We start from the raw sequence: 23,066 nt of genomic DNA on the forward strand, positions 1-23,066 counted from the left end.
GATGAGCCCTAAGACTGCAGATGAATCTATAAACATTAATCATTTTCTATATACTGAGATTTCTTTTCTACACTTCTAGTCCACCAGGGTGGCTTGCAATAGTTTAAAATGACAATGTCATAAAATGCAGTAAAAATGCATTAAAATGCCACATTAAAAATAAAATGCAATCTGCAGGCATTACTTACCTGAGAGTAATGTCAATTGAACAGTGTAGGACTTCTCTCTGAGTAAATAACCATAGGCTTACATTTTGCAAGCGCAACATAAATGATAAATATTGACCGCAATGTGATGGCTGCAAACATGTAGTCTAAGGGGAAGGGGAGGCAGTGTAACAGAGGAAAGTGTCCAGAATTCTTTGCATTAGTTTCAATTTCCACCAGTGCACTATCAAAGCAAACAATATATTACGCTGCACAGTTTTAAAATTTAGGTTTGTTTAAATGTGACATGCACACCCTTATACACAGTAGTAAAATGTTTAGATATGAAAACTGTTAATACTGTAACATTCCAATCCTTTGTGTGACTGCTCAGAAACTCTCAATGAATTAGTTCAATTAGACTTAATAGCAGGTAGGTGTGAAACTTTATTGAGTTTTCTTTGAAATATGAATTTAGTTGCCTCTTCCCCACCCCCTGCCTTTTTACTCTCAGAGCTATCCAAATCTGCAGAGTCACATCAGCCAGTATTGGCAAAGGCAAAACTTGGAAACAAAGAAAGGAAATCATCAAGGAAGAAACAGAAAACTCTTCAGGTGCCGGTAGGTGAAGGTGGAATTAGAATTGTATGTCCTTTTTCTGTTTTTTTAACAAGCTGAATAAATATAGAATTACATAGTTATGAAAGCTCAGCTCTGCTTTCAAGGTGATTATTAAAACTGTTACTGGCCTGGCTGATTAATCATTGTATATTTGGAAACTGCTTGGCTCATGCTCACATTATGGGGGGGGGGGGGGGAGCAAGTAGCTCTGAAAGAAATCCAGCTGTCCAATACCCACCCGTCTTTTTACTCTGAGTAAAAACATCTTGGCTATGACTTCTGACAAGTGTTAGTGAATAGCTGTATGTACTTCCTCTTTGTTACTGCTAATGCTTTATTCATGTGGCATTTGCAAACAATGATCTGCCCTCCACATTATGTATAAGGGACTTTCCTGCTAGAGTGGTTTGAAAGGATTATGCTACTGGCAACTTAAGCTCAACTACCTGTCATCTTTGGCTGATTACTGTTTTTTCTTTTCTTTTGGCAGATGATTACAGTTGATGGTTGTCCCCAGAGCACCCAAGTTAGTTCAGAGCCACTTGAAAACAGACCTGTGGGAGACAAATGGGAACACAGAACAAATGAGCTAACTTCACCTCACTTCAATCAGCTAAGTATGTAATCCAAAGCAAATAAAGATAGGTAGAATTCGAAACGTTTGGTGGCAGCCAGGACCCATAAATACCACCCACAGTAGCCTTCGTAAGAGAACAAATTGTGGGGATAGGCTATTAAATTTCTTGTGAAGTATCTCTCCTGCTGTATCATCTGGGTCTGGATTGACTTCCAGAAATTTCACACTTTTCTGTTAGTTTATTGGTTGTTTGTCTCAAGCCAAGAGCCCTTCAGTTTAGCTTATACCAGCAAGCTGCGAGGTTGAAAAACCACCGAGACAGGTGAGAGGAGCCAAATAAAGGTAAAGGTAAAGGGATCCCTGACCATCAGGTCCTGACATGGACGACTCTGGGGTTGCGGCACTCATCTCACTTTCTTGGCCGAGGGAGCCGACATACAGCTTCCAGGTCATGTGGCCAGCATGACTAAGCTGCTTCTGGCAAACCAGAGCAGTGCATGGAAACGCCGTTTACCTTCTATCTACTTGTACTTTGACATGCTTTCAAACTGCTAGGTTGGCAGGAGCTGGGACCGAGCAACGGGAGCTCACCAAGCTGATCTGAATGTGGTCCATGGGCTGCTCAAATTCCCTCTCCTTGTTTCCTATTCCCTTCAATGTCACAGCTGGTGCCTGTGCTGTGGTGACAGCATACCTCCTCTTGCCCACTGTCTGCTGCGGTGATGGGGGCAAATATTGGGGGCAACAAGTAAGCCTCCCATCAACTTTTATTTGTGGGGGCGGCGGCAGCGAAGGGACCTTGGCCCCTAAGAGTTGGCATCTATGGGTGAGAAGCAATGCACCAGGTTGCAAAGGCTCAAGCAGCCCATAAGAAATGCAGTGTTTCCAATTATATTGCCGTAGCCTGCACATTTCTCAGAGGCACAGAACATCCTGTTCAGACTGGGCTATTCATGCATACATGCTTGCATTTGTCTGTCTTTTAAAAAAAGTTCACATATGCTCTTGCTGTGTTTGCTTACTTGGCTAGGCTTGGACCGTATTGGTTGTCTGCGCCAGAGAATGAAAAACCAAGAAACGGCAAGACACACGGTGCAGATTTGTGACTACCTGAGGCAATCACAAGAGGTAAGGCTTGAAGAGATAAAATGTTGCTGGCCAGCTCTTTACCTTCTATAAATCTATGCCCAACCCACGGATTCTTGTGCTATATCTTGGTCTGAATTCACGGCTGAGCACTAGGAAGAAACTTTTCTTGAGAAATTTCATTTTATGCAGCAGGCACAGTAGACTCTGGGTAAGAAATAAGTAATTAACCACTTAACCTTCAGAAAAGATTAATAAAAAAGCCATTAAACTATTGAATCATGAAATGGGAGTCTATATGAAGAAGATACTTTTTTTGAAACCAAGGTTTTATATGGTAATTCTCTAGGCCATTAAGAAAATAGAGTGAGTAGGGTCGGCTCTATTGAAGAACGATACTAAGCAAACTTCTTAGCTGTTTCGTGATATAATTATTCCTTGCAATTTGGGGATTAAACTCATCCTGCTATTTGTATTTTGGATTATGCATTTACCTTTAGATTTTTTCCTTTCCATTTGAACTAATTTGTGCAAACTAAAGTAGTGAAAACCAGAATGTCAAGGGCAATTCAAGTCAATGATGTTTTTGCCATTGACTTAAGTAGACTAGCTTGCTGATCAAAACAGACTTGGGAATAGAATTGGTAGGGCATTTTAACCGCTTCTCTTGATACCCCAAAAGTCTTTATAAACATACTGCACCAGAGTAGAGTAACCTCCCAGCTTAGGTGAAACTTTGCCATCTTGGTGGTTCCTTGCCTTGCAGGTCTTTTCCACCTGGCCTGGGAGGTCAGGGCCCTGACTGATGGCAATGGCAGAAGCTGAGGCTAAACAGAATATTTGGCTGGGGCATGGGCATAGCCAGGAGAGGTCAGTGGGTCAGCTGCCTGCCTCTAAATCAAGTGAACAAATATAAATACTTCACTAATTGACCAATTGTGTCACTGATAGCTTGGTTCTGCCATACCTAACATAAATCCTGCTCCCCAAACATAATTCCTGGCTACATCCATAGGCTGCGGTATTTCTACTGTTGTTGATGTTATTTTTTTGTATCTTTATTTTTAGATCTTATGATCTATGTGGAAATAGTTAAATTTGGTTGTGTACTTTTTGGTGTGTTTTATTTATTTTTTATGACTACCTGTTTTACATTTGTAATTATGTAAATATTTTTATGTAGTAAGCCACCTTGAGCATAATTTTAAGAGTGGAAAGGTATACTTACCTGGCAGGGGAGACACCTTGATCATGAAGGAGGTTTTCCCAGGGTGAGGCTCATCCATTGCACTGCGGGTGTGCTGACCCCTGCGATTTCCCCAAATGCGGGAAACTCGACTGCATAATTTGTGGTAGTGGGGGACTGCGTTCGCGCTTTCCCCTGGGAAAAAAAAAAGAGTGGAAAGGTGGCATACAGATAAAATGATGATGATGATTTCTGGATAAACATGGCTGCAGACTTGAGGACAACATGCCCAAGCAGCCCTGAAATCAGGACATTTCCCTCCCCTTTCAGGATTTAAATAACAGCATGACTTGGACTAGGAAAAATAGGAAGAATAATTTGAGCCGGAGCCATTCGTAAGTAGTCCTGTTTGTATCAGCAGGTACATCTGTCTTCCTTGGTTCACTTTGGATATGCAACATTGCTAATATCAGTGCACAACAAATTTTGAGAAAAGTAGCACCTCTGAGATAAAAGTAGCCATTTCTTGTAGATGAGTTGAGGAGCTGAACCCGAATATGACAATGAAAATGCAAAATTGGCTACCGTTTCTTAGAGATCTGCAATAGTTTATTACATAATCAAGGAATATGTACATACAACAAGGACCAGTGAGAGCCAGGCTCTTTGTCTGATGCCATTCTGCCTGTTCCTCAGGATCATCTCTGCCAAACGTCCAACAGTAGTCAGCCAGCATGGAAACAGACCACTTTCCCTGGTATTGTTTCTCCATTGTTGCAATTTCCTGATGAAAATGTTCACCATGTTCATGACTTTCCATACCTGTAGTTGCCAGGGAATAAATCCAAGTGGGAATGGAAAAAGTGGATCTTTAAGGACATATAGCAGCCAAGTTTATAATACAGAGACAACATGTTCTCAACCAGTTTGTTGCAGTTTACTGTCCTGACATTCCCGGGGAAGTTAGTTAACACCAGACAAAACACATCCCAGGCTTTTTTCCTGTCACCCTGAAGCAGGTTGTAAAACATACTGTCTTTGAAGAAGAAGAGTTTGGATTTGATATCCCGCTTTATCACTTCTTGAAGGAGTCTCAAAGGGGCTAACATTCTCCTTTCCCTTCCTCCCCCACAACAAACACTCTGTGAGGTGAGTGGGGCTGAGAGACTTCAGAGAAGTGTGACTGGCCCAAGGTCACCCAGCAGCTGCAGGTGGAGGAGCGGGGAATCGAACCCGGTTCATCAGATTACAAGTCCACAGCTCTTAACCACTACACCACACAGATCTGAGGACCCACAAAAAAAGCCCTCTTTAATTTTTGCTTCACTGAGCTGAGGGAATTTTGCAGCCAGGTACTTGAAAGGTGATCCAGTCCATGGCTTTTATGGTTTTTTTCACCAGACCAAGTTTGATGTGTAGAGGTGGTAGTAGGATTTTGTGTGTTTCTGCCAGTGCTGGGTGTTTCACATTCTTCTCTCCAACCTTCAGATATTTTCTCTGAGGCCAGTCTTTGCTCAGCTGTCCCATCAACATAGACACTACCTTCATGTCACCACAGAGAAGGCAGTCATTCTGGCTGTATTGAGGACAGTCTAATGGCTGTTTTAGGTTGCCATAGGCTTCCTGGCCTGTGTGCCTGGGGCCACCAATCTAGTGTCAGTACTTCTCAAGATGAAAAATTCTAACAGCCCCATATTGTCCTGCACATCTTCTTAATGTGGGCATAATTTTATGTTCCATTCCAATGTCTGTAGCATTATTTGTTTCTACATGTGGTACTGCACATAAGTTTTTTGTTATCATTATGTGTAAAGATGAAAAACTTTGTTTTCCCTCCTGCATTTATTATATACTTAATATGGATTTTTTTCCCCAAGCACATAAAACTAACTTCAGTATTTTCTTTTGAACAGGTTGAGTAGTTCAGATGGAACTCTTGGTAAGCATTTTTCTTATTTGTAAAGTTATATATTGCATTATATATTGCAATATTATATATTGCATAGTTATAAAATGTATAATTAGAATAGACCTTGGTCTTTTCAAAAGTCTATAAATATCAGCTCACCATTTTTAGACCTTCCTATAGTTGTGATACATAATTCAGAGGTTGACTTGGAGACTTCTGCAAAGAAAATATACTTCCATTTATGACTTTTTAAAAGTTAATGCTTCAGATAAACTGTCTTCAGAGGAGTCCTAGAAAAGATGAGGCCATGCTTTGCTAGACATCTGATGGTGAATGTCTGTGAAACCTGAAAGGTCACATGTGTATCAGCCTAACAGATTGGAGACCTGTGCTCAAACTAACAAAATGAATTTCAATAGGGGCAAATGTAAGGTTATGCATTTAGGCAGGAAGAACCAGATGCACAAATATAAGATGGCTTGCCAGTAGTACATGTGAAAAGGATCTAGGGGTTTTAGTAGACCACAAGCTTAACACGAGCCAACAGTAGAACCCAAACCAAGGTAAAAGCTTACAAATATATGCACAAAGCATAGCATATAGTTGCTTGTGTGCCACCATACATGAAGTCAGTTTAGACATCACTCCAAAGTATAGTTAGCACAAGCCATGGTTCGCACACCATGTGTCTGATTCTGGTTTGTCAGAGAAGCTAACCATGTTTTGTCAGTTCAAACTGCACCACACCTAACCATAGTTAGGCATCCCAAACCATGCTCTGCCACTGATGATGTTTGAATTGAGCCTGTGTTTCAAGTAAGATTATGGTACACGGGTGGCACTGTGAGTTAAACCACAGAGCCTAGGACTTGCCGATCAGAAGGTTGGTGGTTCAAATCCCCGCGATGGGGTGAGCTCCCGTTGCTTGGTCCCAGCTCCTGCCAACCTAGCAGTTCGAAAGCACGTCAAAGTGCAAGTACCACTCCGGCGGGAAGGTAAACAGCATTTCCGTGCGCTGCTCTGGTTCGCCAGAAGCAGCTTAGTCATGCTGTACGCCGGCTCCCTCAGCCAATAAAGTGAGATGAGCGCCACAATCCCAGAGTCGGTCATGACTGGACCTAATGGTCAGGGGTCCCTTTACCTTTACCTGTTCAAGTAAGATCAGAGTTTGCTTTGTACATTATAGAATCTAGGCCATTTTATAAATGTCTCTTTATATTAGTTTTGCTTCTTTATTATTTGTCTGTTTTAAATTTTACAACATCTTAGATGTCATGAGTTAATGAAGCAGTATTACTATAACATTATAGTCATCATGTAGTTAATGGAATGCATAATGACAGGATGGAATTGAGGAGCTCAGACCTTTGGGATCCCATAAAGCACAGTGGACAGTAAAGGGGTTTTTATCGTCCCTAAAGTGCAATTTCCAGCTCTTCAGCTTTGGAGAAGCTGAGTGTGCTTGAGTTGACTATTGCCTGTCATTCTGTGTTCTCCAGCATAATTATGTGTTGTTTTATTGACAGTTTACACAGGCTACATTTTGTACTTTATAACACAGTTAAATTAGTTCCCTTCCATAGAATGCTAAGCCAGTCATATTATTTCATAACCTTCTTAAACTTAAACAGCACATTTATCTCTGCTTGCTTTGGTTAAAACAAAAACCTGTTGTTGTTGTTGTTGTTGTTAGAAATCTCATCCTCCTTAAAGACTCAAGATCTGCACCATCATTACTCAGGTAAGTAATAATTATCTAAGTGATATCTGAACTATTGTAGTAGTTGATAAGCATATTAATTCTTTTCCCCTGCCATTTTTTGATAGTCTCACTTGGAAGTAATTTGTTATCAAAAGCAAGATATTAATGTGATTTATAACACAGAAGTGAGTGGGAAGATTATTTATCACTTTAACACTAGCTTCTACATAGCAAGTACTGTAGTTGTTGGTGAACCAAGTTCAGAGTTTTTAAAAAACTACTGGCAGGGAAGAAATAGCAGTTTCACAGCCAAAGACAACACAGGGAAATAATAGAGGAACATACAGAAGCAACAGCTTGTTAATCTCTATTAATTTGTACTTGTCATAAAAATGCAATGTTTTCTGCATATTCGTGTTCCTACCATAAGTGGATTATCTTCAGGTTTTGTTTGTTTTCAAACTGAGAATTTCTAAAGTAAAATTGCTCCCATGGAAGGAATCTGAGGAGCATCTGGACCAACTACTGATCATTTACCCATATGCTGCATTAACTTGGTAAAAAGTAATGCACGTCATCCACTTCATCATGCGTTATAAGCAGTGATCAAGGATGAGCACCTGCCTTGTATGTCTGTAAACATGGAGAGGTTATTTTTTATTGTAATTTTAGCAAATAGGTCAGGCTGATTGTGTCAGAGTCTCGGTTGCAGCCTCTCAGTTTTATGTACACTGCTTAGAGTTCATATTTTATTAAGTGATTTATATTTTCTTCTAAATAAACAAGAAGTAAAAGGAAAAGTCTCCAAATCTTAGGAAGCCTGCCTTGTCGCTAGTGGGACACAAATGATGTATCAGATCAAATGTAACAAAATAGCCTTCATAGCTTCTGATTTCCACCTTAAACTGATCAATTGCCAATTCAACCATTTGAACACTGCTCAGCCAGAGCTCTGTTTTACATTCTCCATCTGAACATGTACCAGTCAGTAGAATGCCACAAAACTGGTTTTTTTTCTGTGAGGATAGTGAGAAATGTGTAGAACATGCCAGTAGATGTCCCTATAGTCCACGCTTACTTTAGAGTCTGAAAATCTTTGCACATTTCAATTGAGAAGTTAAATGAAATTCCAAAGTTGTGTCAGATTTTCAGTCAATAACAGCCAATTTCCCCTCCTATCTAGCTATTACATCATAAGTCCAATGAATGTATCAACAAAAATCAAACACACCTGCAAGGGGTGAGTTGTGGCTAAGAATGCCATGGCAACCTGGTATGAAACAAAAGAGAGAATTTCTTTTGGGGAAATTGGTTGGGAAGATTTCCACTGCAAAATTGAGTTGGAGAACTATGTTTCCCCAAATATAATATTATCCTTATTTAGACCTATTTATTATTATTTATTTCTGAATCTTAACCCTCATTTGTTTTCTACCACTGGAATATTTCTTCAAATGCAGATTCCTGAAGAATGGCTACTAGTTAGGTTGACTAGTTAGGACTCTGAATAATTTTAAGATTCTGGGTTGGAGACACAGCCTTGCCCACTTCAATTCCAGCCTGTACACAGATGGCTTGTTTGACTTTAGGCAAACTTTTTAAACATTCTCTACAGAAAAGAACCTAACACATATTGCCCTATAGCAGGGTAGCAGGAACAGGCTATTTCTCTTAGTACCCCCCCCCAATCTCCTGACTGCTTTTGTCCCTGCAAGGATAATGATAAAAACATGTCACTTATCTTTTCACCTTTAAGGAGAAAACCAACTGGGGGTGTGTGATTTTGAGCTGGTGAAATGGCTGAAAGCAAAGGAGATTTATCACCCACTGCCTGTCACAACTCTGCTCAAGATTACAGTCTCTAATGTCTCTTTCTTAATAAAGAGAGAAGAAAAGTTATTCTTGTGACTACATACAACATGTTGCATAGCCTTTTACATACTTGTCAGTACAACCCATGTTCTTTCTTCCCAGCCTACACAGCTCTTAACATAAATTATGACAGCAGCTGCATACAGACATGCTACTTAATTCATGCTAAACACCATCTTCACCTGGTCTCAAACGGAAGACGTAATAGTTTAGGCAACACCACCAAACAAACCAGGAACTAAGCACATAAACCTAATAAATAATTCCTGCATTGTCCCTAAACTTGACTGCTTGAGCTTGAGCCAAGAATTGCAGTGGAAGGGAAGATGGATGGGTTGCTATGTTGGGTAAAAACTAATGTATTATTATTATTAGTAGTAGTAGTATTAATATTAATATTAATATTAATATTAATATTATTGGCTGTACTGCATATTTTTCATATAATGTTGCAGTGCAGAGTAGAGTGATGTGTGCTGTGAAGATGGGCAGTGGAAACCCAGTACTTGGAAAGATAAGAAATAATGCGGATTTGATGCTTGGGAGCCAAGGGCCTCGTCCACATGCATATGTTGAGAAGTATCATCAAATGTTTCTGGGCAGAAAATAGGAGTAAATGATGCACTGCTCAAGTATGACCTACCTGACCTATTTCTTTGCAGCTGTCGAAAGAAACAATTTAATGAGATTGGCTCATACAATACCTTTCACACCAGTGCAGCTCTTTGGTGAGTACCAGCTTCTCTATGAATGCACAAAGAGGGGAGTTAGCCCCACTGAAATTGGTGAGACTTACTTCTGAGTAGACAAGCATAGGAGTGCACCATTACTGGATGAAATCATACAGCATCAATATATATTACATCTTACCTCTTCATTGTGGTACCAAGAAACAACTGCTTTGTATATAAATAGTTTTAAGAAAACAAATTCAACATAGAGTATGCTGTTCTACTTGTATAAGTCAATGCGACTGTGTCCTTTCCAGATAATATTTCCAATTTATTTTGTCTTAGCTGGAGAAGAAGTGACCGTCTATAGACTGGAAGAGAGTTCCCCACTGAATCTTGATAAAAGCATGTCCACCTGGTCACAGCATGGGATGGCGGCCATGATTCAAGTGTTGTCTCGGGAGGAAATGGGTGGAGGCCTGAGGAGGGCCATGAAGGTCATTTGCACCTGGTCTGAGAATGAAGTGCTGAAGTTGGGTCAAGTCTTCATTGTGAAATCTTTCCTTCCCGAAGTAGTTCAGTCATGGCAAAAGATCTTCCATGATGGCACCGTGCTCAATCTCTGCCTCAGAGTGCGTATGACTTGGCTAGAAATCTATACTGACTCCATGTGATCGTTGAACCCCTGTGAAGAATTACTTAACAGAAGTCTTTCCTGAAGTTGAATGCCTGACTACCTGGGAGGGCCCTGGTGGCATAAATGGGAAATGTCGCCATTTCTGTCCCCTTCTGTTGTACCAGAAAATGTGTTGAAATTATATCCAAACATTGCACATAAAATATATTGGGACACATTCCGCTGGGACAAACCAAAATGACAATGTAACTATAAAAGTCAATGAAACCCAATTTGCAAGCTGCCTGCACTGTTTGGGGGGGGGGACACTGCATAGAAGGCACCCCAAGGATGTTTTAATATCTGCTGTAGGAACTGAGGAGGTCAGACAATAGGGTGCTTTGCATCTTTGATTTATGCTAGAAAACAAACCATGGTCAGGCATTCTTAGCATTTAACAGTTAAGACTGTATCTTATGTCTTAAAACTGTTTATAACTGATGTTTGTTTTCTCTATCTAAGCCACAGATAGTGGTTAGGAGTATGGTCTCTCAGCTGGAAGCCCCAGTGCAGCTCTCTCTTCAGCCATAAAAAGACTTATTGGGTGGCCTGCAAGCTGCAGGATCTTGCCCCAAAGTGTAAATTGGAAATAATGGGGATGATGATAATACTGGCTGTCTTATTTCAAGAGCTGTTGTAAGAACTGTTGCAATAATGTAGCTGTAGTGACTTTTGTACTATTTTTGTTGTTGTTGAAAAACACTAAATACTACGCATTGTTGTTATTCCTAGGAAATACAGCAGCAAAGAGCTGCTCAGAAGTTGATATACACCTTCAATCAAGTGAAGCCACATACCATTCCCTACACCCCAAGGTAGGGAAGCTGTTTTCAGGCATAACATGGAAGAGGTGAAACCTATCTAGGTTCTGTATGAGATGCCTTGCTTAAACAGATAATCAGTCAATGACAAAAGTCAGTATTACCGGGCAGGCAAAATCCTGGTTCAAAACTAAGACAAGTATTAGACAAACAAAACAATATTTATTTTATGAATTATTTATCAAGGTAACATACAGTTTTGCCGCACTATTCCACCATAAAATAGCACTTAAGGTGGCTAACAAAATAACAGCAGCAGCAGCATTAAAATAGAATATGGACTTTTGTCAAAGTTGTTTATGTTGCCATAACAGATATTTTCACAATTTTCTGATGGGTTGGGTAATAAACAAAGCAGTATTTGCAGCTGAGATGTGCTTCTTTAACCCTCCACTGACAGGTAGGGTCAAATGCACTCCAACAGCACGGATAATTCCACAATTTTGGGGGATAATCTTCTACAATTCCATGTTCCAGGTTGTCCTCAAGTGTGATGAGGTGTATGGTTGTTTCAGACGCTCCACTCCTTAACTGAATGATTGGTCAGGGCTTTTCCTCTTAAATTGTGTGGTCAATTCTACTCCTTTTGGATTGAATGAGGAACACAAAGAAATAGAGGCATTGACCTGAGCTCATTGGGGTGAAAGGAACCCTGCAAAACTCTGTTTAAAGTTATTAGAACTCAGCAACTCTACAGATAGACCAGAACCTGTTCTGTCTATTTTGTGTGAGAAAGGAGCATAGAGAGGGGGGAAAATACTCCAGTTTTTCTCATAATCAGTGTTGGGGTTTTTTGGCACATATAAAAAAAGTTCCTTGGGTGCCAGCACATAATGACTCCTGGCACTCCAAATCAGTAAGTTCTGTCATGAAGAAGATCTGGTGATAACAGGTCTCACACCTTGTGGGTACCCCACAAAATCTATTTACAAACTTGAATTTTATATTTTAAAAGTCCAGTTAGAAGCTTCCTTGTGATCCTGCAAAACATTTTTTTCACCCTATCATTTTGCATGAAATGTACTAATCCAGCTTTTGGGATCACTGACATACCCCAGTTGTATCTGCACTTTTAACTTGGCTGATGGTCAGACAACTCTCGATCAATGACCTTTAGATGACAATTGGTCTGTGTTCATGAAAAGGGCTTTGTATTTTTTTATTTTTTTTATAAATTTTTTATTGATTTTCCAACATGAATTAAACACATTACAACTCACAATACATAGACAAACAAACATATAAACTCGTATAATTTCATAACCTCGTTTTCTTAAACCCAATTTCGACGACTTCCCCATGCCTCCTTTTTCAGCAACCCCTAATCTCAATTACTTGTAATTCACTTTCTTTAATCCTTTTTCTCTTACCCAGTCATTTACCGCTGCAAATCTGTTTTACCTTACCCATGACATTTTAGCACTCATTAATTTTACAACAGTTCTTAAGATAATGTTTGAATTTCTTCCAGTCTTCTTCCACCGTCTCTTCTCCTTGGTCACGGATTCTGCCCGTCATCTCAGCCAGTCCCATATAGTCAATCACCTTCGTCTGCCACTCTTCCAGCGTGGGTAGTTCTTGTGTCTTACAATACTTTGCTAAAAGAACTCTTGCTGCTGTTGTAGCGTACATAAAAAACGTCCTATCTTTCCTTGACACCAATTGGCCTACCATGCCCAGGAGAAAAGCCTCTGGTTTCTTATGAAAGGTACACTTAAGGACCTTCTTAATTTCATTATAGATCATCTCCCAGAAGACCTTAATCCTTGGGCACGTCCACCAAAGGTGATAGAAAGTACCTTCAGTTTCCTTACATTTCCAGCATTTATTATTGGGCAAATGATAGATTTTTGCAAGCTTGACTGGGGTCATGTACCACCTATAAATCATTTTCATAATATTCTCTCTTAAGGCATTACATGCCGTGAACTTTATACCAGTGGTCCATAACTGTTCCCAGTCAGCAAACATAATGTCATGACCAATGTCTTGTGCCCATTTAATCATAGCTGATTTAACCATTTCATCCTGTGTATTCCATTTCAACAGCAAGTTGTACATTCTTGACAAATTCTTAGTATTGGGTTCTAACAATTCTGTTTCTAATTTTGATCTTTCCACCTGGAAGCCAATTTTCCTGTCCTGTTTGAATACTTCATTTATCTGGTAATAGTGAAGCCAGTCTCTTACTTTAGACTTCAGTTTCTCATAACTCTGTAGTTTCACTTTCCCCCCCTCTTGTTCTAAAATTTCCCAATATTTTGGCCATTTGGATTCCATATTAAGTTTTTTCACTTCCTTAGCTTCCATTGGTGACAGCCACCTGGGGGTTTTATTTTCCAACAAGTCTTTATACCGAATCCAGACATTATATAGTGCTTTCCTAACAATATGGTTCTTGAAACCTTTATGAGTCTTTACCTTGTCATACCATATATATGCATGCCAACCAAACCTGTTATTAAACCCTTCCAAGTCCAAAATGTCTGTATTCTCAAGAAGTAGCCAGTCTTTCAGCCAGCAAAAAGCCGCTGATTCATAATACAGTTTTAAGTCTGGCAGGGCAAACCCCCCTCTTTCTTTTACATCAGTTAATATCTTAAATTTTATTCTGGGCTTTTTGCCCTGCCAGACAAATCTAGATATATCTTTCTGCCACCTCTTGAAGCAGTCCATTTTGTCCACAATCTGCAATGTTTGAAACAAAAATAACATTCTCGGCAAAACATTCATCTTAATAACAGCAATTCGACCTAACAAGGAAAGTCTCAAGTTTGACCATATTTCTAAATCTCTCTTAATTTCTGTCCAACATTTCTCATAATTATCTTTAAATAAGTTTACATTTTTAGATGTTAAATTGATCCCCAAATATTTCACTTTCTTTGCTACCATTAATCCAGTTTCCTTGTGAAACCTCTCTCTTTCCACTGCTGTTAGATTTTTTTTCCAATACCTTCGTTTTTTGTTTATTCAGCTTGAAACCTGCTACTTGACCAAATACTTGTATTAGCTCTAAAACTCTTTTTGTACTAGTGTCTGGCTCTTGTAAAGTTAGTACTAGATCATCTGCAAACGCTCTCAGTTTATATTGTTTAGCTCCGACCTGAATCCCTTTAACCAGCTGGTCCCCTCTAATCATGTTTAATAAAACCTCCAAGACTGATATAAAAAGTAATGGCGATATCGGGCACCCCTGTCGTGTCCCTTTTTCAATAGCAAATTCTTCAGTAACCACATTATTTACAATTAATTTTGCTTTTTGTTCAGAATAAATTGCACCTATACCATTCTCAAAACCTTGGCCTACCCCCGTCCCTTTGAGATTCTTTTTCATAAAACTCCAAGAGATATTGTCAAAGGCTTTCTCCGCGTCCACAAATATTAATACTGCCTTAGTATTAATATTAGCTTCCAGTAATTCCATAATATCTATTATGTTTCTTACATTGTCAGATAAGTGTCTTCCTGGAAGAAAGCCGGCCTGGTCTTTATGAATCTCACCCACCAAAGCCCTCTTCAATCTTTTTGCCAAAATGTCTGCAAAAATTTTGTAATCTACATTAAGTAACGATATAGGGCGGTAGTTCTTAATCAAGTTCTTCTCAGTCTCAGATTTTGGTATAAGTGTAATATACGCTTCTTTCCACGATTCGGGTGCCTTCTTCCCCTCCAAAATTTCATTACAGACTTCCTTCAATGGTTGTACCAATCATTCTTTCAGAGCTTTGTAATATCTGGAAGTCAATCCGTCTGGTCCTGGAGATTTTCCCAATTGCATATTTTGAATGGCTCCCTCTATTTCTTGTTCAGTTATTTTCTGATTCAGGATCATTTTACTTTGTTCAGATATTTTTTGTAATCCATATTTTTTGAGAAATTCTTCTGTCTCTTTTTCATCCACCAGCCCTTGTGCATAAAGTCTTCTGAAATAACTCTGAAAACAGTTTCTAATCTCGTTTGGTTTGTTCTTTCCTTCAACCTCTAAGCTTGTAACCATATTCAATTTTTGTCTTTTCTTCAATTGCCATGCCAGGAGTTTCCCACATTCATCTGCCGATTCAAATGTCTTTTGTCTCATTTGCTTTATTTTCCATTCTATCTCCTGGTTCATCAGTTCCATATACTGCCTCTGATAAAACTTAATTTCTCTCAAAATTTCATGAGACTTTGGCTTTGATCTCAGTTTTTTTTCACCTTCTTTTATTCTTTCCAGAATCTTATCTTTCTTCTCATTCTGTCTCTTCCTTTTTAAAGTGTTCTGCTGTATCAAAAATCCTCGCATAACGGCTTTACTTGCATCCCAAATTATTCTTTTCTCCACCTCTGTTCTCAGATTTATCTCAAAATAGTCTTTCACAGTTTTCTGGGCCTTTTTGTACACCTCTTCATCTCTAAATAGGGAGTCATTCATCCTCCATCTGAATGAACCAGCTGTTGTTATGTTCATTTCCATCCTTACGGCGTTATGGTTGGAGCAAGTCTTTGGGCAGATTTCCACTTTCTTTATCTTTGGTGCCATCCCACTAGTTACCCAAATTTGGTCAATTCTAGTCCAGGTCATTTTTGCTTCAGAAAAGAAAGTTCCCCCTCTCTCAAGAGGGTTCCTTGTTCTCCAGATATCAATCAGGTCCATATTGTCTGTCATTTCAAAAAAAAGTCTTTGGTAGTCTCCCGTCCTTGGAAACCACCTGTCTTTGTGCTTTGTCCATATTTGTAGAAACTACTCCATTCATATCTCCCATCATAATTACATTGTAATCCAAATAGTCCATTAATGTCTCATGCAATTTCTTAAAAAACTCTGACTTCCCTTCATTCGGAGCATAGATCCCTATTATCAATAATTTTTCTCCTTGGACTTGTATTTCAATTGCCAAATATCTTCCTTGTTCATCTTTAAAAATTAACTTAGGGGCCAACTTTTCCTTTGCATAGATCACCACTCCTCTTTTCTTCACTTTATCTGATGAAATAAATTCCTGTCCCAATCTTTTGTTGACAAGTAATTTTCTATGTGTTCTAGTCACGTGGGTTTCTTGTAAACAAATCAAGTCCAATTGTTCTCTTTTTAAAATATGAAAAACCTCACGCCTTTTTCTGGGAAGGTTTAGTCCATTACAATTCCAACTTAGAAATTGCAGAGCCATCTTGTTGTTTACTTAGTTATTCCTCCAACGGCCCCAAGGAGTTTTTCTTCCTCTGTCTGTGCCTTGAGCCCGAATGTTAAATTCAAAATGTCTGTTACTTCCTTTACTTTTGTGGTTTGTTCCACCACTTCCTTCATGAGGTCTTCCTCATTTATTTCCAGAAATTGTTCTTTATCTTGCACTGTTTTTATTTTTATTTTCTTTCCTTTGTAGTTAAAAGACAGGCCTTGTGAGAACTCCCATCTAAATGGTATGTTGTTCTTGTTCAGCAGATTAACCAAGTCCTTGTAATACGCTCTCACCTCCAAAATATATTTAGGGATATCTTTGTATATCTGCACATGAGAATCTTCAATCTCCAAGGTTTTTTGAAATTGTAAATTTAATATTTTATCTCTTTCCTCTTTAGATCTTAAAGTTATCAGACAATCCCTTGGGTTCTTTCTATTTTGTCTCCTGCCCAGTCTGAAAGCAGTTACTATCTTGAATTCCTCCTCTTTCAAATTTACTTGCCAAAATTCCGAAAATTCTTTTGTAAGAAAGTCTATCAAATTATCTTTTTCACTTTCCGGGACCAATCTCAGTCTCAAATTTCTCTCCTTTCTCTGAAGTTCCAATAAGGACAGGGCCGCCTCATGCTCATCCAGCTTTTTGCAGACTGGTACTAACTTTTCCTGTGTAGTTTCTGCAGAAATTTTTGCCTCTTCAGCAATCTTTCGAGTTATAGCATTTTCTTCAATTAATTTATTTATAGTCTCTGTATTGGATGTGACACTTTTGGTGTTTAAATCTAATTTTGTTGACAGCTCTGTCAGCTGTTTAGAATTTTCTGTGCTTTGCTTAGTCAAAGCTTCCAGGGCCTCATTTATTTTAACTAGTGCTTGTGTCACTGGATCCATAGGTATAGTTGTCACTTTTTCCTGTCCATCTGCTCCTGCTGGAACTGAGCCTGATATAGAGCCCCTTTTCTTTTGTGCAATTTTACTTTTAGCTCTTGTTGTTATCTCTTCTGCTGGGCCACTCATGTCCCAAGGTCGTTCCCACGGGAATTGCTTCTAGATGGAAAACTCCACTGACTTGCTCTTTACAAACTGTCTTGTAGCTGTTTCCCCACAACCCTCTAGAGGGAGTAGTTCAAAGTCCAAAATACAAAGAAGCAAAAGAAAATGGCAACAAATCTTCCAGTATATTTCCACTAATAGGGCTGTCAATTAATAACTTCAACAAAGTCCCAAACTAGTAACAAATAAAGTCCCAGTTTTGTATCAAATAGGCAAAGCACCAACTTTGTAGCAAATCTCAAATGACAGTTTCCAGTCCCAGTGACTTACTTTCCTCTTAGGGCAGTCCTTCCCAAGGATTTAAAACGGCAGAAAATTCTTTCTTTGCTTCTTTCATGCAGGTAATACAAGTTCAAATTCTTCCCCCCCCCCCGCTCCTGCCTGCTAAGGGGGAGGTTCAAGTTCAATGTCCGGGTTAAACAGATTTAAAATTATTTTCCGTCAAATTGTAGCTTTGTATTTCATTGCTTTAGCTGTCATGCAGTCCGAGAAAGGCAGACTTCCTTATTTTTAACCTTCCCCGTTTTCGGCCAAATTTTCAAAGTTATTATTAAGTCCCAAGAGCTTTTCAGTCCTACTCACGGGTATTCTGGTAATTCCAAATGTCAGGAAGGAATCGGCGCTCTCCGTCTATGGCGACGCGGCTTCACTCCACGGGCTGGGTAGCGACTCTCAGCACCGCGCTCACACCCGATGCCACTCCGGAGCCTTTAAAAAGGCTCCTTTGCAGTAAGGGGGGGCGCTTAAGGTGCCCACCGAGTCTCCGTGTTCACAGGCTTCCGCGCCTGTGATTTTAGGGGTCCCCGCTTCGCCGTAGTGGTCAGACCCGAACTCGTGGAGTAGTCTCCCTGAGCGGAGCTCAGCGGGAGACCGCCATTAAACGCTGGCGTCTCCATGAAAAGGGCTTTGTAAAATGTGTTGTAGAGGGTGACCACCAGAACCTTTGGGGTGCCATGTCACTGGTTTATTTCAGAAGAATCAATACAATTGTCAGCTTCAACACTGAAGTACCAGGGTTAAGATACTAGCTTTATGCTCTGCGCAATTATGTAATTTGTCCTTTGAAGACAGTACCTTGCTAATAAAATAAAAGGAAGGAAGAGTCCTTTAACGCATAAGTAAATAAATAAAATAGCTTGTGGTTAAATGTGGGATGGCTTCAGTGTAAATGCAAGCACCCCCCACCCTCACTAGCAAGCATTCATTCATCAGAGTATCAGAGCTCAGAACTCGTTCTGCCATGAAATAAAATATAGAGGCCAGGCCAGACCAGGCCACTGATGGATCAGGGCACAGTCTGAAGAGAAGTAAACTTTGGAGAGCTAGCCCAAAACGGCCCTTCATTGTGTGGAGGTGGCTGACAGCTGGTGAAGAACTAGGGAAGGCTTCTGAAAGAAAGCGGCACCTCTAGATTCAGGCGGTGGCCTGGCTAAGGCCAGACTCATCTCAGCTCTTCAGCCTTTCATAGTTCTCAGCTCAGTTTCAAAGCTGTAGCAGAAAAAGAAAACCCATTTGAGTTTATGTTTTAATTTTCTGTACCATGTAGAGGTAATATATTTAAACACCCACCTGTGCAGCTCAATTTCAGATTTCTCCATCTAGCCATACTTATTTGATGAGAGATCTCATAACTTGGTTCTGAATACTTAGAATAAAATTTTACAATTTGTTTTACAAGCAATTTTATAGAGTATCAAGAGTAATATTGGCCTTTCCCTCATAAAAAAATCTGAACGCTTTATCAAAGTGAAAACCAGTGTTCCATTTCAGAAGAGTTTTTAACCTGGTTTTTATTAGAAGGGAAGCGCCTATCTGTTTTTTAAGGACTTTGACCACACTTGTTTGGAGATCTGCAACTAGACCAATAAAGTTGCTATTTTCTATCTCCCTGGATGGCTCCGGTACAGAAATAGATACTTTTGATCATGCTGTGATTGCCTTTTTGTTACAGCTTTTTATAAGCTCCATGTAAAGCATCTTGCCATAGACAGGAGTGTTTTCATGACTCAAGAGAATTAAAAGGAACTTAGTTGTGCACAGGAGTTTAAAGACAAATGTGTTCCCTTTTGACTTGAAAGAAAATGTTATTTATATAAATTTATTGTTTTTTGTTAAATAGTAGGGCTGTGCATTTGCCTTAGATGAGGCATGATTCTGAGGCAAGAATCTCCACCTCAGAGATATTAGGACCGCCTAGAAGTTCATGGCAAAGCAGGAAAGCTCTGAGACTTTGCCACCACTTCAGAGTCTTGGGAGGGCTTCTAGGATTAAACCCAATTCTGCCAAAAAGCCACAAAAAGGTATATAGGTGTTAGTTGATTTCCTACTTTAAGTCAATGGGAAACCCATCCAAAGCTTCAGAAAACAAGATGGGGTGACCTCTGTTCTGAGGCAAAGTTACAGGTAGTGACTGCACTTTGACATTTGCCAGATATGCAAATAATTTTTTGTTTTCATCAAATGCAACAAAAGAACATTTGCTGCCCCTGCTCTGCTAAATCTGCCCACCCCCTCGTATTTGGTAATAGTGGTGTGGCTCATGGGAAGACGTTCACCACTCAGATAACTTCCTGGCTGACAATATCCTTCTTTCAGGTTCCTGGAAGTCTTCTTAATATATTGCCATTCAGCCAACCAGTGGCTTACAATAGAAAAGTACATGACTGGAGAATTCCGCAAGTACAATAACAACAATGGGGACGAGATCACGCCTAGCAATTTGCTGGAAGAAATGATGCTGGCTTTTTCTCACTGGACTTATGAGTATACTCGAGGAGAGCTCCTTGTGTTAGATTTGCAAGGTAAGTGAGAACCAAAATACTCTGCTGTAAAACTGAGGGAGGCCATTCAACCCTTACGTACAACATAAATGAAAACAAGGACCAGAGACAGCTGTAAGCTATTCATGCTTTGATGACAGTTTCTTTTCGCTGAAATTATGACAAGTAGTTTGGGGCCCAACTCAGTTTCCTTACCGACTCCCCTTGGATTGCCACCTCATCATTTAGATGGCTTGGTCTTTTTAAAGAACTCTCTCACAGGAAGTGATAATGGAACTCTTGTGTCTCCTACACTGCTTGAAAACTGATTTGGTTACCATCCTCTTCCTCTGTCTACTGTAGGGCAGAACAGGATTTCCAGTAGCCACAGGGAGATGGATGAAGGGCTGGTAGGGGCAGGGCAGCATTAAAGAGATATGTAGCCCCTTTAAGTGAGAACCTCTCAGTGCTATCTTTCTTTTAGGGAAATGTGCAGTTGTGCTCTGCTGACTTCTGCAATTGGTTTTTTTAAAATTAGCAGGGTTATACAACACAAATGTTTCAGTAAATGTGGGCTGAGCTGTGCTAAGTTCACCTGCCCAATGCATCACTGCCCTTGTGGGAAAACAACACTTCCAAAAAGACAAATGAGTTGCATCTACAGAAGGAGTAAGCACATTCACACCTATGAAGACCACGCTCTCTTCTGTCCTTCTCACACAAAAAGCCAGGCCTGAAGTGAACTAAGTTCTGCTCAGAGTAAACCTGTTGAAGTTGATGGACCTACATAGGTCTATTCTATGAGTGACACTGGGTACAACCCTCACATGGAAGAAGCATTGGGACAAGAAGCATTGGGGGGGGGGGTTAGCAAATGGGCACAAAACGGGCCCTACATAAAACAGAAGGGTCCATTCCACAGGCCCACCCCACACTAAACACCCAGTGCAGACCCAGGCACAGAAGTGAATAGGGACGCTTCTATTCAAACAGCAGCTTCACACGCAAATCAGATCTTACACAAATACAGGCGCTGGATTGGGACTAGGGTGTTTTAAGGGAAATCGTAGACAGTTTTGAAAAGATGAACAACCACCTATAAAGCAGTAGCAATATAATTGTCTGTTATTGTGTCAAAGGAAATGTGTACTGGAAGATAAAGGTTTAATTTATTTACAGTGTACAAAAGGCCTGAATTACACCGAGACACATTTTTCAAACAAAATAAACCTTCCAGTCCCCTAACCTCATTTATTGTTATCTTCACATTCAAAATTTAAGAGTCAAGTGATTTAAAACTGCTGTGTGGGTGGCTTCTTTTGAAAGCTTAAGTGCATGTGAAGGTCTTTGCACAGAGCCATGGAAGACTTGTGGAGAAGTTTGTGCATATCAATAAAAGATAACAACAAACTCTGACATATTCAGTTCAGCTTTCAGAAAAGGTTTGGATTTCAATATTGTGATATTCTTAAAATTCATATTCAGGCCATGGTGCTCCAAGCATCCCTTTGTCCATAGCACAATATAGTTGCATGCTCCTAAAAGCATAATAAGCAATTAATGTGCTATTCAGAGAGTGAAAATCACGGCTGCCTTGGTCAGTGGGGATGGGGTGCAGAATGATGTGGTTTTCTGCATGGCTCTGTAGTATTACATATTGTAACCTGCTCTGGGACTGGCTGGTGAAGGTGGGTAATAAGTTTAAGATTAATATATTTATTTCAAAGAATTGCAGACTGCTTAACCCCAGCAGAGACAGATTTAGGGGAGCACGACCAGTTCGGCTGCACTGGGTGCGGAGCCTGGGGGGCACTGCTGGGATGCCACAACTATGATTTACAGCAGAGTGCGAGAGATGGAGGGGTGCCAGATTTTGGCATTGCACAGGACACTGCTGAAATTTGGGACCCCAAGATCTGCCACTGTTCCTAGTAATCTCTAAGAAGTGTACAGGGGACCCAACACAATAATAGTAAAAATGAGTTAAAACTATTGTTATGTATTCAGTGGTCTGTGTTTTAGCCTGAGCTTGAGTCTGGACTATGGATTCTGAGCTCCTGTGTTCTGATTCACTACATGATGTCCAATCACAGAACAGGATTTGGTTCTCTGCCATTGGCAGAGTCGTGAACTCTGAGTCGTGATTTGCAAGCTTGGAAGTTTAGACAGCCAATCATGTTGGGAGTGGGAGTGGTCTAGGCTTTCAGGAATGTATATAAGCAGTTGCTTTGCCCCTGTTTCCCACTTATGTAGTTCAAGAAAGGTTCTTGCTGTTATCACTGTGTCTTGCCTCGTGGGAACCCACCTAACTATAATATCAGAGTTCAATTAAAAAGCCTCCTGGAGGAGGAGGAAGAAGAAGTATTCAGTAAGCACCAGACATTCAACAGTGATGGGACCTCTCTGATCTCAACTAGAAGGAAGTTCCACAAAATGGGAACCACAGTACAATGCACAGAGCTCCATGTGGCTATGAGCTGTGCCGCTGAATTCTTGGAAAATCTGAATCTCAGCAAGAGAAGCACCGCTGGACACAAATGTCAACCATTAAGTGGGAATTTCACTTCTGCACCTCTCCTCAATTTTACCTACACCCAATTTCAATTTATGCCGTCACAATCTAGGAAGGTTGGAATTTAGGCAAATCACAATTAGTAGTAGGCCCAGTGAAAAATGTTTGTCATTAGCTTCTTAGATAAGCCTAGTCTTATACTGGAGATTCTATAGATATGTGTATATATTGATATTAATATCCATATCTATCTATCTATCTATCAATCTATCATCTATCTATCTATCTATCTATCTATCTATCTATCTATCTATCTC

The 23,066-nt window shown here is 39.9% G+C and overlaps 1 protein-coding gene and 1 non-coding gene across 5 annotated transcripts in view; both read left to right on the forward strand.

Annotated features, from left to right (window-relative positions):
* The window catches only part of TRPM6 (transient receptor potential cation channel subfamily M member 6), a 92,092-nt gene that overhangs the window by 53,637 nt on the left and 15,389 nt on the right, over positions 1-23,066 (forward strand). For all 4 annotated transcript variants that reach the window (XM_053409150.1, XM_053409151.1, XM_053409149.1 and 1 more), the window contains 10 exons: positions 661-767; positions 1,258-1,384; positions 2,375-2,472; positions 3,947-4,011; positions 5,530-5,555; positions 7,219-7,266; positions 9,762-9,827; positions 10,116-10,402; positions 11,179-11,261; positions 20,074-20,279. In XM_053409150.1, coding sequence (XP_053265125.1) covers positions 661-767; positions 1,258-1,384; positions 2,375-2,472; positions 3,947-4,011; positions 5,530-5,555; positions 7,219-7,266; positions 9,762-9,827; positions 10,116-10,402; positions 11,179-11,261; positions 20,074-20,279 — 1,113 coding nt within the window. The remainder of the gene's footprint in view (positions 1-660; positions 768-1,257; positions 1,385-2,374; positions 2,473-3,946; positions 4,012-5,529; positions 5,556-7,218; positions 7,267-9,761; positions 9,828-10,115; positions 10,403-11,178; positions 11,262-20,073; positions 20,280-23,066) is intronic.
* Positions 3,651-3,814, forward strand: LOC128423788 (U1 spliceosomal RNA). Its single transcript, XR_008332855.1, has one exon. It is a non-coding gene; the product is annotated as a U1 spliceosomal RNA (small nuclear RNA).

The sequence above is a fragment of the Podarcis raffonei genome, chromosome 11, assembly GCF_027172205.1.
Source record: "Podarcis raffonei isolate rPodRaf1 chromosome 11, rPodRaf1.pri, whole genome shotgun sequence".
Lineage (NCBI taxonomy): Eukaryota > Metazoa > Chordata > Lepidosauria > Squamata > Lacertidae > Podarcis > Podarcis raffonei.